Raw genomic sequence first — 13,194 nt, forward strand, 5'->3', positions numbered from 1 at the left:
CACACATGCTGACAAAGTCACTGACCAGTCGTCTGCTGGCGTGCCAGCCTGTTAGCAAAGCGGGCTCTTCTCAGAATGTTGTGAAGCGAACAAGGCAGTGACGGCAACGTTTTCGTGTTGCCGAAGTACTTGAAATGCTACAAAATGAAGGGTCGGACATTGAAGAGGTGGATGATGACGAAGAAGAAAGCGAATTTAATGCAGAAAGCGAGCATGGGTATGGTGATTCGGGGTGAAAAATTGGCAGTATTTTCTACATATGGCAAAACTGTAAAAATAAGATGAGAAATTTGATTATTTTATATGCACTTGCTCAACACGTAATAAACCAGTTCTGAAAGTTTCATTTTCTTACACAGTATTTTGTATTTTTTGTAATTTTTTTCCAAACCCTTACAAATGGGCCGTCTGTGGGGAAAAGCAAGGGAGAAAACTTGTCGTCCCGAGTGAGTTAATTGTGATGAATGATTAAAAAAAAAAAAAAAAAAGTGACAAAAATCCCGTGTGTTGAGGAAAAAAGTCTGGAGCTGTGTGTGCATCAAAGAATGAAAGGTCACGAAAACTGACTCTCACCGAGTGATCTCCTGGGCTGGTTGTGCATGTTTTTTTTGTTTGTTTTTTTTCTTTTCATTTTCTAAATACTCAGCTGCAAATGAAGACACCTCATAATAACAGTTGCCCATGATTGAAGGTATGTCTAATCAAAACCATTTTTTTGTCCCCCCCCAAAATCATAATAAACTAAAAAAATTCGTAGCTCAGAAACTTCTTAACTGATCCGCTTGCTTCCAACTTCAAAATGGCGGCAGTGGAAGGAAGTAACAAATGTACTTCCACTCTCGGTGCATTATGGGATTGCTAAAAGTGAAAGTAAAGGTAAATGAACACTGTGTAAAGTGGGCCAGGGATTGAATTGGGCGGTTCAGGGATTGAACAGGGCACTTCCATTTTGGGCGATTCAGAGGGCAGGGGGATCAGTTGGTGCAGATGGGCACTCAGTACGACCAGTCCTCTCTTCTCCTCTACACAGACCCCTCGGATGTCCAGTGGGTGTCTGAATGACCCAACCTTTAGCTTCCGTCGTCAGAATTGTGATATTCTTTGTCCACATTCACGTCTTCAGTATAAGAGCCTTCCGCTTGTAATATTTTGATGATGGTAATTGGGGTGAAACGCTGTTAACGTCGTCTCTTTCGCCGTTCGTATGGAAAGAGTTAAAATCCTCCTCTTCCCAATATAGTCTCCCTTCTCTGCCTCTTCCTTGTTTTCAGTTTTTCAGTCTTAGAGTTATGCATGTGTGTGGCTGATTGGTGTGAAAGCACTTTGATTTGTCTCTGCACAAGATTTACTGCTACATGAATACTAATTATCATTATTATTATTAGACTGAGGTCCCATGTGCAGCATGTAAAAGAACCCATGGCAACAGAAAGGTTGTCCGTGGCAAAATTCAGGCGAAGATCCTGATAGTGCCATGATGTGTGTGTTGCGCTGTACAGGTGATCAACTTCTACATGAACATGCTGATGGAGCGGGGGGAGCAGGACGGCCACAGCAAGACCTACGCCTTCAACACCTTCTTCTACCCCAAGCTGCTGCAGGGAGGCCACTCCGCCGTCAAGAGGTGGACGCGCAAAGTGGACGTCTTCGCCCACCGCTACCTCATCGTCCCCGTCCACCTCGGTGTCCACTGGTGCCTCTGTGTGAGTTTGAGTTTTCAGTTTCTCGTTTCTTTCACAAGGAAGTGTTGCTTTGTTCAGACAGATTCTGTTTTTTCTTTTTTTTGCTGCTGCCCCATAATCTGCACCGTTTCAGTGGCATTACTCCTGCTCACCTTATTCCAAGTCCCCCCAGACGGGCGCAACAGCCGAATGGTTAAAGTGTTGGACTTTCAATCTGAGGGTCCCGGGTTCGAATATACACACGAAGGCGGTTCAGGCACTAGCAGGTCTGCACATATGTTGACCTGGGAGATCGTAAAAATCTCCACCCTTTACCCACCAGGCGCCGTCACCGTGATTTGAACCCGGGACCCTCAGATTGAAAGTCCAACACTTTAACCATTCGGCTGTTGCGCCCGTCGAAACACTTGACTGAAGGGGGCTTCTTCTCTGAAGACCTTGTACTGTCCAGCTCTCCCTGGAGTTTTCTTATCACTGTATTTCTGTTGTTGTTGTTGTTGCTGCAGATGGTGTTTGTGAAGGACAAGAAGATCTGTTACTATGACTCCATGGGGGGGCAGAACAGTCAGTGCCTTAACGCTGTCCGGTAAGTCATGATGGTCATGGTTCTTCTGCTACTGCTACTACTACTACTACTGCTGGTGGTGGTGGTGCTTCTGCTACTTCTAATGCTGCTGCTGTTGCTGTTTCTGCTGCTGCTGCTACTACTACTGCTGGTGGTGGTGCTAACTACTACTACTTCTACTGATGCTACTACTACTGCTACTACTTACTGCTGCTACTACTACTACTTCAACTTGCTGCTGCTGCTACTGCTACTGCTACCACCACCACCACCACCACCATTACTGCTAGTAGTAATAATGATAAAATTTATATGCAGCCTTTCTCTGTAAAACACGCTCATTTGCGCTGCATGATATATAAAATTACATGTGTAAAACGTGCATTTAAACACGAAAACGAAAACTTACAAGCTTAACTACGCATTAATCTATGTTCATGCTGATACAAAAATCACCAAATCGCCACATGAAACACAACACTTGTTAAAATTATGATACATCACAATACCTTGAATGATGTATGTGAGTTTTCCAGAATTGATGACTCAGGAGGCTGCATACCATTTATGGCGCACTAATAAGAATCTTTGACATCTACACATGCCAACACACCACAAAATCTTAGCCAGATTCAAACACTCGACTGTTGTGATAAAAAGAAATACAACTACAAACACGAATTCACTGCCCAAATGGCTGTACACGGCTGTGGGACCTTTAACCTTTCACCTTTTTGGATGCGTGCGACAGGCAATATCTGGCGGACGAAAGCCAGCAGAAGAGGAGCATTGCTCTGGACCTGTCGGAGTGGACTGCAGAAATCGTGAAGGTGAGGAGGGAACGTTGATGGTGTCTGGAAGGTATCCTGTGTGTGTGTGTGTGTGTGCCCTCCTGCTTCTGTGTGTGTGTGTGTGTGTGTGTGTGTGTGTGTGTGTGTGTGTCCTCCTGCTTCTGTGTGTGTGTGTGCCCTCCTGCTTCTCTGTGTGTGTGTGTGTGTGTGTGTGCCCTCCTGCTTCTCTGTGTGTGTGTGTGTGTGTGTGTGCCCTCCTGCTTCTCTGTGTGTGTGTGTGTGTGTGTGTGCCCTCCTGCTTCTCTGTGTGTGTGTGTGTGTGTGTGTGTGCCCTCCTGCTTCTCTGTGTGTGTGTGTGTGTGTGTGTGCCCTCCTGCTTCTGTGTGTGTGTGTGTGTGTGTGTGTGTGTGTGTGTGCTGTCCTGCTTCTGTGTGTGTGTGTGTGTGTGTGTGTGTGTGTGTGTGTGCTGTCCTGCTTCTGTGTGTGTGTGTGTGTGTGTGTGTGTGTGTGTGCTGTCCTGCTTCTGTGTGTGTGTGTGTGTGTGTGTGTGTGTGTGTGTGCTGTCCTGCTTCTGTGTGTGTGTGTGTGTGTGTGTGTGTGTGCTGTCCTGCTTCTGTGTGTGTGTGTGTGTGTGTGTGTGTGCTGTCCTGCTTCTGTGTGTGTGTGTGTGTGTGTGTGTGTGCTGTCCTGCTTCTGTGTGTGTGTGTGTGTGTGTGTGTGTGTGTGTGCTGTCCTGCTTCTGTGTGTGTGTGTGTGTGTGTGCCCTCCTGCTTCTGTGTGTGTGTTTGTGTGTTTGTGTGTGTGTGTGTGTGTGTGTGTGTGCTGTCCTGCTTCTGTGTGTGTGTTTGTGTGTGTGTGTGTGTGTGTGTGTGTGTGTGTGTGCCCCCTCCTGCCTCTGTGTGTGTGTGTGTGTGTGTGTGCTGTCCTGCTTCTGTGTGTGTGTGTGTGTGTGTGTGCCCTCCTGCTTCTGTGTGTGTGTTTGTGTGTGTGTGTGTGTGTGTGTGCTGTCCTGCTTCTGTGTGTGTGTGTGTGTGTGTGTGCCCTCCTGCTTCTGTGTGTGTGTTTGTGTGTGTGTGTGTGTGTGTGTGCTGTCCTTTTTCTGTGTGTGTGTGTGTGTGTGTGCCCCCTCCTGCCTGTGTGTGTGTGTGTGTGTGTGTGTGTGTGTGTGTGTGCTCTCCTCCTCTCTCTCTCTCTCTGTGAATACGTGTGAGTATGACTTCACAATTTGAGTGGTGTGTGCGTGTGTGTCTCTGTGTGTGCGTGTGTGTGTGTGTGTTTGTGTGTGCGTATGTGCATGACTTGAGTGGCTGAGTTCCACGACTATTCTATACCCTGTTCTGAATTTACAAGAAAGCCACCTTCATTTCATTTTCAATCATGTCTTTTCCTCATAGTCCACTGCTAGCAACAACAACAACGACAACAACAAAAAAACAAAAAAAAGAGGAAAAAAGGACGAACTGAAATGCCAGCCAGATTATTTCGATATGTTCCCTGATCACTGTTGGGATTCATTTATCTTCTGTGCCCTGCGACCATGCCAACACCAAGTTTTGGAGGGGAGGAAAGACTGACTTTACTGAATGTTTCTGTGTTGCTTCCAGTTCTGTACACATGCTGTTTACAAGAGCATGCTTTATAAGATTCTTTATTGTGCTCAGCGTTTTAGTGTCATGGCTGTATTCACCGTTGTATTGTCCGTGAAATTTGTTTTCAACCAAAGTGGTAGAAACCACCGACAGTAAGGTGGAGTGTTTCTGAACGGCCCGTGTCGCCGGTTGCAGGAAATTCCCCAGCAGATGAACGGGTCTGACTGTGGAATGTTCACCTGCATGTACGCCGAGACGCTGACCAGGGGAGAGAACATCACTTTTACGCAGGTAATTGGGGGGGGGATGAGAGGTGGGGAGGTGGGGGAGTAGAGGTGGATTCCGTTCCATTGCTTGCAGGGTTTGAAAATGTCTTGGAAATGTGGAAAAGTCTTGTGGGGAAAATGAGAGAATCATTTCCTCGTCTGGAAAAGTCTTGGAAGGAAAATGAGAGAACCATTTCCTGGGCTGGAAAAGTCTTGGAAGGAAAATGAGAGAATCATTTCCTGAGCTGGAAAAGTGAGAGAACCATGATTTTGTGTATGATGTACTTTTTTTTTCTTTTTTTTTCCCCCCTGCCTCGTTTGTGTTTGTTTGAACACAAGTACGTCCTGGTTGAATGTGGTTGGGCAGGACTGTACCTGTTCCTCATTTTTCTCTAACAGAGGGTTTTCATTTCCGGTTCAGTGTGGATAGATAATGACAGTATTCTCAGCCCGGCCATGGCCCAGTGCAGTGGGCTAGGTTTCAGCAACGGTGATGATGATAATGCTTTGTTGATTTTATGCAGTAGAGTTGGAATTTAACCTGTGATTTTTACCTTTTCTTACTTTTATTATTATTATTATTGATATTAGTTTATTCATGAATTATTTCTTTCTTCTTTTTCTTCATTTTTTGACTCACTTGTGTAAACAAAATGAGTCTATGTTTTAACCCGGTGTTCGGTTGTCTCTGTTTGTGTGTGTTTGTGTGTGTGTGTGTGTGTGTGTGTCTGTGGTAAACTTTAACATTGACATTTTCTCTGCAACTACTTTGTCAGTTGACACCAAATTAGGCATAAAAATAGGAAAAATTCAGTTCTTTCCAGTCATCTTGTTTAAAACAATATTGCACCTCTGGGATGGGCACACACACACACACACACAAAAATGAAGCCTAATTATATGCACACTGCATTTACTGTTATATTTCTATTTTTTGTATTCTCTAAACTTGGCACTTTGATCTGATTTCTGAACCAACAACAAGAGCAGTCATTATCATTTTTTGTTCAAACAGGAACTTCTTTTGCTAAGCATGGAAGTTTTATTTATTTTGCAAACGTTTTGGTGCAGTTGGTAAAGAAGGGAAATTACTCTGTAATTAATACTAGGGGACTTAATTTGCTTTAAACTGATCTTTCTCATCTTAAACATTACATTTTGAAATTATGCTCAATACATAAAAAGCTTGGATTTTTTTTTTAATTTTTTTTTTAAGTGTATCACAAGTGAGTCTTGAAGGCCTTGCCTCTCTTGTTTTTTCATTCGTTTCTTTTAATTTTAAGTGAGCAGTGAGTTATGATGTTCATTGACCTTTGTTCATATTTTCCTGTATCTTAGGGTACCGGTATGTTCCTCAAGGCCTGATCAGCGCTTTGGGTTTATGTGAAACTGTAAAATGCCCTTTTTTTTTTCTTTTTTTTTTTTCCAACACAGCAGATGCAGTGTGTAGTGAATATGGATCAGTCTGCTGCACACTTTGATGACTTCTTGATCTGATAGTTTGTTGATTTTGATGCATTTGCGTTGGAATGTAATGACTATCGCTTTTTATAGTGTCTTTTTATTATTAGTATTTATTATTTTTTTCTTTCTTTTTTTTTTTTTTTTTTTTTTTTTTTAGTAAGTAATAAGTGTCTCATGTATGTTAAGTGACCTTCGATCGTTCATGATTTTTTTGCTTTTTATCTGTTTGCAGAAAGACATGCCGTACTTCCGGAAGAGGATGGTTTACGAGATCCTGAAGAAGAAACTGCTGTGAGTGGTGTAGGCAGAAGACCGCCGCGGCCTTGAACGTTTACTTACATCATTTCGCCCCGAGTGAGGGTTGTCACAGCATTCGCTTCTTCTGCTTGGCGTGTTGATTGACTGACAGGAAGTTCCAGAAATCTTCTTTCCACAGGAGGGAGAGAGTTGACTGATAGGGAAAAAGTTCCAGAAATCTTCTTTCCACGGGAGGGAGAGAGTTGACTGATAGGGAAAAAGTTCCAGAAATCTTCTTTCCACGGGAGGGAGAGAGTTGACTGACAGGGAAAAAGTTCCAGAAATCTTCTTTCCACGGGGGGGAGAGAGTTGACTGATAGGGAAAAAGTTCCAGAAATCTTCTTTCCACAGGAGGGAAAGGTAGAGTAGACATGCAGTGTGTGGTGTCTTTGCCAAAGGGAGAGAACTTGGGCAAAGCGTTTGCTGGCTTCAGAAACAGCGCCGGGTCTGGATTCCTGTTTCCGAGCTTCTGGGTACGTTTGATCTCAGAGTGAATCATTTCGTTCGGCCGTCCTCGTGGTTTCTCTGGAGATGGTCCAGGATGCCTTCACAGGTGGGAGACAGATGTTTGAACCCATGTCCTTGGTGCGACACTTGTTTGTCAGTCGTAGAAAACACAGGGTCTTGATTTCTTCATAAAGGTTTGTTCATGTTTCTACACGAGATGTTCCTGTTTGTCCTTACGGGTGGTGACGGCGCCATAGCCGAATGGTTAAAGCGTTGGACTTTCAATCTGAGGGTTCCGGGTTCGAATCACGGTGACGGCGCCTGGTGGGTAAAGGGTGGAGATTTTTACAATCTCCCAGGTCAACATATGTGCAGACCTGCTAGTGCCTGAACCCCCTTCGTGTGTATATGCAAGCAGAAGATCAAATACACACGTTAAAGATCCTGTAATCCATGTCAGCGTTCGGTGGGTTATGGAAACAAGAACATACCCAGCATGCACACCCCCGAAAACAGAGTATGGCTGCCTGCATGGCGGGGTAAAAACGGTCATACATGTAAAAGCCCACTCGTGTGCATACGAGTGAACGCAGAAGAAGAAGAAGAAGAGTCCTTACGGGTGGAAGACAGGAGTTACCATGTCGTTGGTGTAACAGTGAATGAGTTTGCTGCTGCCATGGAGGAGGCAGGCACACACTGGGTGCTGACCACCTTAGACATCGATTCACTGGGGGTACTGACTTTGACTTCCGTACCCAAGGGGGGGCAGCTTAGATCTGTATGACGCCTGACATACACCGACTTTATTTTTTTGGATTTCCAAATGCTATGCTTCCATTTTCCACACGTTACATGACGGACTTAATTTTTTTCCAACATTTGAAGGGTTACCTGTTTGGAATTGCCATGCATAAGGAATACTATTTTGGATTTCCATACAGAAGTGATGCCGACTTGGATTTCCATACAGAAGTGATGCTGACTTGGATTTCCATACAGAAGTGATGCCAACTTGGATTTCTATACATAAGGGATACCAACTTCAGATTTTGTACATGCTACCTATACCAGGTTGGTTTTCTACATGTGAAGGGGTACTTGTTTAGGTTTCCAGTCATTAGGGATACCATGTGGGAACTTCCACACCTCAGGGATACTGACTTTGGTACAATGGACACCCACTGGAATTTTCAGCCTGGATTTTTTTTGGTATATGGGGAACGTACTTGCTTTGGATTTGACGCATATTGGGGTTTCAGCTTTCCACACGTAATGGGTGCTGGTCTGGATTACCTGACTCTGAGGGCCTCAGACTGGCTTTGATGCTCAGTTGAATGGAGTTGGGGCTAAACTTTGGGAGTTGAAGACCTGGCAATGATAGCCTTTGATTGTTTGTTTTTGTTTTTCTTTTTTTCTTCTTCAAAGTTTGATAGACCAGGGATAACAGATTGATAATACTGATGTCTGTGTCTTGAAGGTCGGGCTTCCTTGTAGGCTACAAACACTGTTGTGTGTGAAGGCGGTTCACTGCCAGTGGAGTTTAGTGAAAATTGTTTTGACAGTGCGACCATTGTCTCTTCTTCTTCTTCTCCTCCCTAAACTGTGTGAAGAGGTATTGGGGGAGGGGGGAGGGGTTGTACAGAAGAACTGTTCACCAGGCTCCTCCAGGTCTGTTGGTTGTGTGATGATCAAAGTCTGGGACTCGGCTGACGCACCGTTGTTTTGAAGAATGCGTCGTTTCAGTGCGCGTCGTCGTGTGTGTGGACCGTGTGGTGTGAAACAGTGGTGACTGCTGTGTCGCGCAGTGCGTTGCTCACGGTGTGGGCGTGTACGTGTGTGGTGGTTCTTCTTCTTCTCCTACTTGGCAGCAGTGTGCAGTGTGTTGTTTGCCACACTGTGTGTGTGTTTGTGTGTGTGTGTGTGTGTGTGTGCGCGTGCGTGTGTGTGTGCGTGCGTGCATGTGTGTGTGTGGTTATTTAAGGACAGCTTTCCCAATGTGGGACATTAACTTTTGTGGTGGTTCTCCTCACTCTGAGTGTGGTTATTTAAGGATAGTTTCCCAGTTTGGGACATTATAACCTATTTACGGGGGGTGAGGGGGGGTTTATGTGTGTTGGGAGTAAGTTGATTCTGTTCTTTGTGAATCCATTTTTGACAGTGTTTTGTGTGTTTGTGTATGTGTGTGTTTCGTTCGTTCTTTAGTTTAACGTCTTTTCACTGTAAGTGATACCAGACGAAGTTTGAGTGCGTGTATGTGTGGGAGTGTGTGCGTGCATGGTAAACTTAGGTATTAGATTGTATGGGATTTTCAGAATGGTCTTGAAGAGCAGTTTTTGAGTAATATGTTGTTTGAATATATTGTTTGAGCAATGAGGTGTGTTGTAAAATGAAACGATGTTAAGTGTAAATAGTATACGTGTGTGTGTGTGTGTGTGTGTGAGAGTGAATGACTAAGTGAGAAAGCATTAATCATGCAATTTCTTGAAACTCAGATGGCGTATGTCTGTGTCTGCAGCAGAGTATATGGTTGTGTTTGGTCTGAGTGAGTCATTACACTCAGTTGTGCTTGTGCAGGTGAAGAGTGATGAAGAATGTGTATTGTACATTATCAGATGCACATGTAAATGTATGCCCTGAGGCAGGCAACTGAAGACAGTGGGTGCAGATATATATATTTATTATTTCTTTATGTTGCCAAATTTGTGTGTGTGTGTGTGTTCATGTGTGTGTGTGTGTGTACATATTTGATTGATGTGGATACTTATATAGCGCCTATCCTCAGTCAGAGACCAAGCTCTAAGCGCTTTACAAACACGGGGTCATTTGCACCACAGGCTGCCTACCTGGGTAGAGCTGACTGACGGCTGCCACTGGGCACTCATCATTCGTTTCCTGTGTCATTCAGTCAGATTTCAGGCACGCACACGTACACACTCTGATAGACATGTAACATTTTACATGTTTGGGCGTTTTGTTTATTTAACCGCCATTTAGGCAGCCATACTCCGTTTTCGGGGGTGTGCATGCTGGGTGTGTTTCTTGTTTCCATAATCCACTGAACGCTGACATGGATCACAGGATCTTTAACATGTGTATTTGATCTTCTGCGTGTGTATACACACGAAGGGGGTTCAGGCACTAGCAGGTCTGCACATACGTTGACCTGGGAGATTGTAAAAATCTCCACCCTTTACCCACCAGGCGCCGTCACCGAGATTCGAACCAGGGACCCTCAGATTGAAAGTCCAGTGCTTTAACCATTTGGCTTTTGCGCCATATATGTGTGTGTGTGTGTGTGCATGTTTTGTTTAACCCCTTGCCATCCCCAAAATTCCAAAGAATAAATGACAACTTAAAAAAAAATCTTTTGTAAATGCGTACAAGAATAACTCGCCAGTTGAAGCACTGCCATTGCAACAAAGTGGAAGAAAAGGGCATTACTATAATTATCGGAAGAGCATTATGCTGGGAAGAAGCGAGGGGGAGAACAGAGGAGGACGCAGAGAAAGTAAAAGTCTGGTCTTTTAAGTCGTCCTCTCATTGCCAGCCAGTATAAACTGGAACGAAAGGATGTATTTCTGGCTGGCGAACGTGATTTTGTGTTGGGTAAAGGTGTGATTGTCAGACCCCCAGCTTTCAAGTCTGGCCTTGAAACCTATCTCTTTACGAAATAGCCCTCCCCCCCCCCCCCCCCCCTTCCCCTTTCCGCTTGACAGTTTCTCTGGCTTTCTGTTCACATGTAATGTAGTTATGTCATTCATCCTTGCCAGTCAGTCGTGCATGTGTGTGAAGAAAGGTGTAAAAGTGCTTTGGTTTGTCTCTGGACAAAATAAACACGGTGTGTACTGTAAATACCTTTTATTGTTATGATGTATAACAAGTATCTCTTGCGTTACACTGGTTGCTTCCGTTCTTCTGGTGATGAGTTGAAATCTCTTGCAAGAGTTGATTTTCACAGCTACCTGTTTGATTACATTTGAAAGATTTATTTTTTTGTGTGTGCAGATTTTTTTTTTTAAAGGATTGTAGTGTGGCCTAGTTTTTCAGTCATTGTGTTTTTTGTCTTACGGATCACATTTTCTGCTTCTTATTCTTCTGCGTTCATGGGCTGCAGCTTCCTTGTTTGAGCGGGCTTTTTCGTGTATGGTACTTTTTACCCCGCCATGTAGGCAGCCATACTCCGTTTTTGGGGGTGTGCATGCTGGGTATGTTCTTGTTTCCTCCGCCCACCGAATGCTGACAAGGGTTACAGGATCTTTAACATGCATATTTGATTTTCGGGTATGCATATACACATGGAAGTAGTTGAGTAGCAGGTCTGCACATATTTTAATCTGGGGGATACTGGTAAAGTCTCCACCTCTAACCTACCAGGTGCTCTGACTGAATTCTTTGTTTTTGCTTTTTCAGTTTCTGTTGGAGCTTTTATTTATTTATTTATTTTTTTTTATTATAGTCATTTTTGTTGTGTGTGTTTTGTTGCTACAGCGTTGCACTGCTTGATTTGGGCTGGTTGAAAAGATTCCCAAATATTGCTGGTAGCGGATGAGAATGTAAAGACAGTGTGCAGGATACAGTTTCTATTGCTAGTACATGACAGGCAGAACACTCTGTTCATTCATCTTGATAAATGATTTGTTTTTAGTGGAACTGAATGATGAGTAATGATAATAATGATGACGATGATGATGATAAAACAGCAGCACCAAGAACAACAACAATAATGATAATGATGATAATAACGATGATAAATGATTAGAATATTTATAATGATCGCTGATGTGGTTTTTGACTCACTTGTGTAAACAAAGTGAGTCTATGTTTTAACCCGGTGTTCGGTTGTCTGTGTGTGTGTGTGTGTGTCTGTGTGTCCATGGAAAACTTAAACATTGACATTTTCTCTGCAAATACTTTGTCAGTTGACACCAAATTAGGCATAAAAATAGGAAAAATTCAGTTCTATCCAGTCATCTTGTTTAAAACAATATTGCACCTCTGGGATGGGCACAAATAAATAAAAAATGAAGCCTAATTATGTGCAAACTGCATTTCTGTTATATTTATATTTTTTGTATTCTCTAAACTTGGCACTTTGATCTGATATTTTGACCCAACAACAAGAGCAGTCATTATTATAATTTTTTGTTCAAACAGGAATTTCTTTTGCTAAGCATGGAAGTTTAATTTATTTTTGCAAACGTTTTAGTGCAGATAGTAAAAATGGGAAATTACTCTGTAATTAATGCTAGGGGACTTAATTTGCTTTAAACTGATCTTTCTCATCTTAAACATTACATTTTGAAATTATACTCAGTGCATAAAAAGCTTGGGGTTTTTTTGGTACTGAATCTTGTCCAGAGACATACCAAAGTGCTTTCACTCAGAACTTTTTCACATGCATGCGTAACTCTGGACCAAAGGGAAGACGACAAGAACTTGTGGACACTTGGAGATGGAAGGCTGGATAAACTGAATAGAAAGAGGCAGGGCCAGGAAGGAGTGTTTTTGAATGACATGTGAGGATTGTGGTGTGTGTGTGTATGTGTGTGTGTTTTGTGTGTGTGTATGTGTGTGTGTATGTGTGTGTGTGTTTTGTGTGTGTATGTGTGTGTGTGTGTTTTGTGTGTGTGTATGTGTGTGTGTATGTGTGTGTGTGTTTTGTGTGTGTATGTGTGTGTGTGTGTTTTGTTTGTGTGTGTGTGTTTTGTGTGTGTGTGTGTGTGTTTTGTGTGTGTGTGTGTGTGTTTTGTGTGTGTGTGTGTGTGTGTGTGTGTGTGTGTGTGTGTGCATGCATACATAAATGCCTGCACACGCAGGTGTGTTTGTGTGTCAGTTTGTACGTCACTCTTTTCTGTTGTGTTTGGTGGTACCTTGGGGTTTGTCTAAACTTGAAATGCAAAAGAGGAGAACTGTCATTGATTTATTGTGTTTTATTGCTTGTGCAATTGTTCTTCAACACTTGACTTGGATTGTATTCGTTACTACCCAGTGGATGTATCACTGTATGTCTTTGAATCAAGATCCTATTTTCTTTTTCTTTTTTTTTTTTTTTTTTTTTTTTTTTTTTTAATGATTATTATCAGTTATTAATTG

At 43.0% G+C, this 13,194-nt stretch overlaps 1 protein-coding gene across 2 annotated transcripts in view; it reads left to right on the forward strand.

Annotated features, from left to right (window-relative positions):
• The window catches only part of LOC143293902 (uncharacterized), a 29,885-nt gene extending 22,452 nt beyond the window's left edge, over positions 1–7,433 (forward strand). The window contains exons 14-18 of one of the 2 annotated variants that reach the window (XM_076605257.1): positions 1,500–1,703; positions 2,189–2,268; positions 2,999–3,077; positions 4,823–4,918; positions 6,590–7,433. In XM_076605257.1, the coding sequence (XP_076461372.1) occupies positions 1,500–1,703; positions 2,189–2,268; positions 2,999–3,077; positions 4,823–4,918; positions 6,590–6,652 (522 nt within the window). In that variant the 3' untranslated portion in view covers positions 6,653–7,433. The remainder of the gene's footprint in view (positions 1–1,499; positions 1,704–2,188; positions 2,269–2,998; positions 3,078–4,822; positions 4,919–6,589) is intronic. The other variant, XM_076605258.1, reaches the window with a different exon arrangement.
• Positions 7,434–13,194: the final 5,761 nt, after the last annotated feature.

This window comes from Babylonia areolata, chromosome 19, assembly GCF_041734735.1.
Source record: "Babylonia areolata isolate BAREFJ2019XMU chromosome 19, ASM4173473v1, whole genome shotgun sequence".
NCBI classification, from domain to species: domain Eukaryota; kingdom Metazoa; phylum Mollusca; class Gastropoda; order Neogastropoda; family Buccinidae; genus Babylonia; species Babylonia areolata.